General features: G+C 41.2%; 1 protein-coding gene across 1 annotated transcript in view; it reads right to left on the reverse strand.

Moving 5' to 3' along the window:
* Nucleotides 1-4,952, reverse strand: part of PCID2 (PCI domain containing 2) — a 13,239-nt gene extending 8,287 nt beyond the window's left edge. Inside the window, exons 1-6 of the mRNA XM_010142712.1 lie at nucleotides 4,882-4,952; nucleotides 3,370-3,459; nucleotides 1,815-1,888; nucleotides 1,395-1,460; nucleotides 809-850; nucleotides 302-356 (exon numbers count right to left, since the gene is read on the reverse strand). Coding sequence (XP_010141014.1) covers nucleotides 302-356; nucleotides 809-850; nucleotides 1,395-1,460; nucleotides 1,815-1,888; nucleotides 3,370-3,459; nucleotides 4,882-4,917 — 363 coding nt within the window. The 5' untranslated portion in view covers nucleotides 4,918-4,952. The remainder of the gene's footprint in view (nucleotides 1-301; nucleotides 357-808; nucleotides 851-1,394; nucleotides 1,461-1,814; nucleotides 1,889-3,369; nucleotides 3,460-4,881) is intronic.
* Between the last annotated feature and the right edge of the window lie 378 nt (nucleotides 4,953-5,330).

Consider the following 5,330-nt stretch of genomic DNA (forward strand, 5'->3'; position numbering starts at 1 on the left):
TGTGCCACAACACTACTCCATAAGGACAGCACTTTATCACTTCATATGCTCTAAGCACCAGCTGTTGAGTTGCATGCAGGTCCTCAGAACTTCTCTAGTACAAGCTGCAAATGAGACGTGGGTAGACTGAGCAACCTAGTTTTTGAACAGGACCGGATGAATTTAATGTGTCAATAAAATCCTAAACAATGAGTGAAACAGTACTGAGCAAAATAAAGCTATGTAATAATGTCTGAAATACTTCAACCATGGGGACTCCTAACAGATAAAAGTAATGAGGCTGTTAATCAGATCTACTTACATTATTAGCAAAAATTCGAAGATCGAGGGCTACAGCATACATAATAGGCAAAGCCCTGGAAAAGTAAAACATAGTATACTTAGTATATGCAAATCATGCAATAAGACATGAGAAAGAAGCAGGTCTTTTTACTAGTTGGCCAAAAACTAGAAAAGTATACATTAACCTTCAAATAAAGAAGGACACACCTTCTAAAAGGAAATTTCTTCAGGGTCTTAGCATTTCAGAAATCCTGCACTGAAGGAAGAATTAATTCTGAAGCCTTTTTTAGTGAACAAATGCGTCACGTGTTTACTTATGGACCATTCTACATAATGAAGCTCAAATGTTTAGTTTTCACACTTTTGGACCTAAAAACTCAAACAGGCAGCAAAACCAATTAGGCTGCATTTAAGCATTGCTGGGAATAAATAAAAACTATAGGCATAATTTTAGTTTGACTATGACGGTATTATACTAGAGAAAGATGAGAGTCTTGTTTCTAGCAGCTCTCTATGACGTACTTACCAGTTTTCTTCTTTATGTGCCTGAAATGCTCGCAGGAAAGATGTATTGTATTTAGGAGAATTTAAAATGTTATGAAATGAAGCACAGATTTTAAAACAGCAGTTGAATGGTACTGAATATTACTACATGGAAGGGTTAAAACCAAAAAAGCAGCAAGGAGATGATTAGTCAGGATCCAAAGATGCAGTAGGGAAGAACATGAGCACAGCCATGCATTCCTTGGTGTGGCAGTAGCAGTAAAAAACACTGGCCACTTAAAGATAGCAGCTTGCTTTATCAGTATCTTCCTCTCTAGCCAAGTACAAACTGGGAGGTATATTAACGATTTGAGGATCTCCTATACGCTGCAAGGAATTAATTTCTATTTTAGAGCCAAGTGACAGCCTCCTACTTAGTCCTAGAGAGAGTTGAAAGAAAAAGAGTGTATCTTGATTTCCTTGCTTAAGAACCTAAAATAGCTGAAGTGTATTTGGAAGCAGACCACATTCTATTAGATTTTAAAAGCTGTAAAGATAACTTATTCTCATTCTATAAATAGACATACAGTTAATCTGAAAACAATATATAAGATTTATGGAAAGGATATTGGACGATAACTGTTTGGCATTTGTATGCTTCTATAAAGTCGTGGTTTCCAACAGCGTAAGTACACCTATAAAAGAAAAGGTGTGTTAGAGTTAGACTTTTATGACTAAAATTCCATTTTAAAAATATTTATTTTCCTCACTCATTTCACTCTAAAATCTTGTGTAGCTCATAAATGCACAGCAAAGGAAAGAGCAAGCACTGAAACCAAAGCTGTGTCAATGGCTATACGCAGATGACTGTCAGGTACATAAAGCAAACTTTACGTGGAGAGGAAAGAGAAAGTCTTTATTTCTCGCAGTTCTTTCATTATTTATAAGAATAATAAATACAAAATTTTCAGAGGTAAACCCTCTAAAATAACTAAGTAAACTTAAACCCTGCTAGATGCCCCGGCTTTACATTGCTGGTCCATCCTTACCTTAAGTGGGCTGCAAACATTTCATCATATGGTGGTTCCAAAACTTGCTGACACTTCTCCTCTGGAGATGGAAGCTAAGTATAGAACAAATCAAGGAATCATTAAAGGAACATCCAATGTGCCAGAAAGAGAACATCATATGGATACTTCGTCATAGCAGTTTTATGCATACGTGCCTTCGCCGTCTGCCAGAACCTCAAGTGACACTAACAATCACATCCAGCGTAATGAAGTGCTAGTGTGCATTCTGCTCCAGAACCTGATTAGAGCTAGACTTAAATAAAAGCACTTCCAGCCTACTTGCTGCTAGAGTGGCATCAGAAGATGCAAAGTCCTTGACTTAGTGTAAACACCGCTTAGACAACTAAAACATCAGTGTTATCGACATTATTCTCATCCTAAATCCAAAACGCAGCACTGCACCAGCTGCTAAGGAAAGAAATTAACTCTATTCCAGCTGAAACAGAGCACAAACGCTGGGCCCTTCCTACCTACTGGTTTTCTCTTTATCGTCATTTCCACTGTGACACATTACTAACTAATATAGACCTGGCCAGAAGAGATGTTGTGGTTTAAGCCCAGTTGGCAGCTAAGCACCACACAGCTGGTAGCTCACTCACTTCCCTGCCCGCCCCCAGCACTGGTGAGACAAGGAGGAGAATTGGAAGAAAAAGGTAAAGCCTCATGGGCCGATAACAAGGCAAGTTTACTAGAACAACACAAGGACAAAAAGAAACATCAGTAATAACTGAGATTGGACAGTACGGTATCGAATAACCTACTGGCCGGTTCTGCCTGGCTATCACAGCTGTGGTCCCTCCCAGCTCCTTGTGAAAATTAACCCTATCCTAGCTGAACACAGGACAAGGGACTTTCAAGACTGTATCTACCCAGAAAAAAATTCAAAGTGGAACACAGACAGCCACCCAGTAAAAACAAAAAAGAAGTATATAATACCCTTAAGCCCTGGTTTTGTGGGGATAGACATGGTGTACAGGCTGTTAGCAGCTTCATGTCCACCAGCAGCTTAAGCTGGGAGACGCAAAAGCCAGAGCAGCTGAACCCAAGCTGGCTACAGGTGTATCCCATACCATAAATGTCACACACATTATAAAGAGGCTTCTGTTAGTCCTTGTTTTCTACTCCATCCCTGGTGGGGCTTGTCTGCTGTTCTGCTCCTGAGGACTGCTTTCCCATTTATTGTGACTGCTGTACATTTGCTGGGCTAAGTATAACTTTGTATAAATTATATTGGCATTGATATTATTTTAGCTGTTTCATGAAATCTGTTTGCATTTCAACCTGTGGGTCTCCTCTCCTCAGTCCCCCTTCTTGGCTGGGGAGGGGTCACTGAGTGACAGAGTGATGAGTATTGTTTAGCCCCAGAAATAGGCTAAATGTAGACACTTTGTAAGAAGAAAAGGGAAACAAACCTACAAGGGGATCCTACTCTGGCCTGGGAAACAGATGTCTGAGGTTTACTTCCAATGGAAAGGAACACATAGAGAGAGCTAGGAAAACTAAAAGAAAAGAAAGGTCAAAACCAGGTCCTTACCTGAAGCCTTGGGTTTGCAACATGTGGATGTTTAAATGATACCAACTCTGCACAAAACTGTCCATCTCTGCTGTCAATGGCTTCTTGTACCTACCAAAGAAAACAGCCGTGCTCCAGAATACAGTGCAGCCACAGCCATACAACATTGACATTACTATGGAAGCCACCTTCTTGTTACCACTGTGCATCCACACCAATACTAACTCAAATGTGAGCTTTCAAAGGTTTAAAACTGAACAAATCAATAATGGGGTTTTAATACACCTCTTTTTCAAGAAGGTGGGGTTAACGCTATCGGTTCTTCCTGTATCTGTAGAATGTGAGCAAACCAAAGAATCCCCAAACAGCTTACAGGGCTTTAGAACTGTAAAACAGCAACTGTGAGCTGGATTCAAGCAAGCTTTTTAAAAATCCGGGTGGACTTCTAGGCATCAAACATATGTGAAAGCATAAACAATCTTTGAGTTACAATTAAAAATAAAGACAGAGGTATGTAGCTATCATTCCAAAGGCAATGTCTGATACTAGGTGAGCAGCTACACACAATAGTTTTGAAACCTGTCAAGACTGTAAATGCTGTGTTCTGTGGGATAATAGTTTAGTTCTGCTTCCTTGTAAAAAAAATAGTCTGAGCAGACATCAAGCTAAAAGCGTCTTCAGTTGTGGTGGAAGTAGTTTTAGATATTACTTCTTAAAAGTTCCTTTTCCTCTGCTTGTGCTTTTTGTCATTTTTGTGTCCTGACAGGAAAAAAACCTCACCTTTTTGCTGAATAGAAAGTTTATACCAAATGAAAAAAATCATAGACTAAAATAGCAAGAGAAGCTGCAAAAGAGGGAAAATTAACTCCTTAAACTCTTCCAGATATTGGTGGGGGTTTTTTTCAATAAAAGAGAGAATTTTTGTGTTTTGAAAGTAGTTTTACGTGTTAAATGGACAGTCAACTGGACAAGATGCTGACACTTCAGAGCAGATCAATGTCCTGAGAGATCTCAGCTGCTCCATTTTTGAGACTGAAAACCAAACAATCACTGTCTCTTTTTATGCCCTTCACTCAACTGACTTGACTGAAGCAAGTAATATTATAACAACGATGAAAAAATATGATGGGACAGAAAGAAGCTGTAAGAGTGATGACACTAAGGGTACAGTCCAGCCAGTGTCCCTGTGACCCTGCTCCTGTCCCTCAATCCTCCATGCCATACGCACCGTGTTTCTACATTTCTACGCTTGATTCCCTGAGCTGCATTTTTTACTGCACACTCACACAACCGCACTGTGTCAGTTCCTATGCATAAATTACTTCACTATTCACCAGTAATCATCACGCTTTTCAGAAATTCCACATGTACATCCTTGGCACACAGCCAGTATGCTTAATACAGACCTAAGTACATTTCTCTGCTACCTCGCACGTTCTGTTATTTCTTAAACAAGGTAACATTATTTACAGCAAAGAAAAACACATCCACACAGTCTAACAGTGTCCACGAATAAAAAAAAAACTTGCTTACTTGCTGCAAATACTGATTTATGGTGATGTGTGCCATTAAAATAGAAGTGGAAGAAGAAGAAGTCCCAAATAAAACGTAGTTGTATCACATCCTGCAAAACGAAGAGGAGTTTAAGAGAACAGCGAAGCGAGAGCGTCTCACACAGACCCTCCTTCACGCTGAGGAAACGCGGGATGACGTTATCGAACCTCTCGCTGTTGAGCACCTACTGCCTGCCTACGGCAACGGGGCTGCGCACTAGCACACGCTGCCCACCGGGGAAAACCCTGGCACGAAGGCCCCGAGGAGGGCAGAGGGCCCCGGACGCTGGCGGGTGCGAAAGCGGAGGGCAGATGTTAGAAGAGGCAGGGCCACGGTGGCGAGAAGCCCAGCTCGCACAGGGACACCCGCCCGGCCCGCCCTCCGGCCCGCGCCTCCCCGCACCCTCAGCACGCCCCCGGCGGCCCCTC

This window comes from Buceros rhinoceros, unplaced genomic scaffold, assembly GCF_000710305.1.
Source record: "Buceros rhinoceros silvestris isolate BGI_N320 unplaced genomic scaffold, ASM71030v1 scaffold7109, whole genome shotgun sequence".
Lineage (NCBI taxonomy): Eukaryota > Metazoa > Chordata > Aves > Bucerotiformes > Bucerotidae > Buceros > Buceros rhinoceros.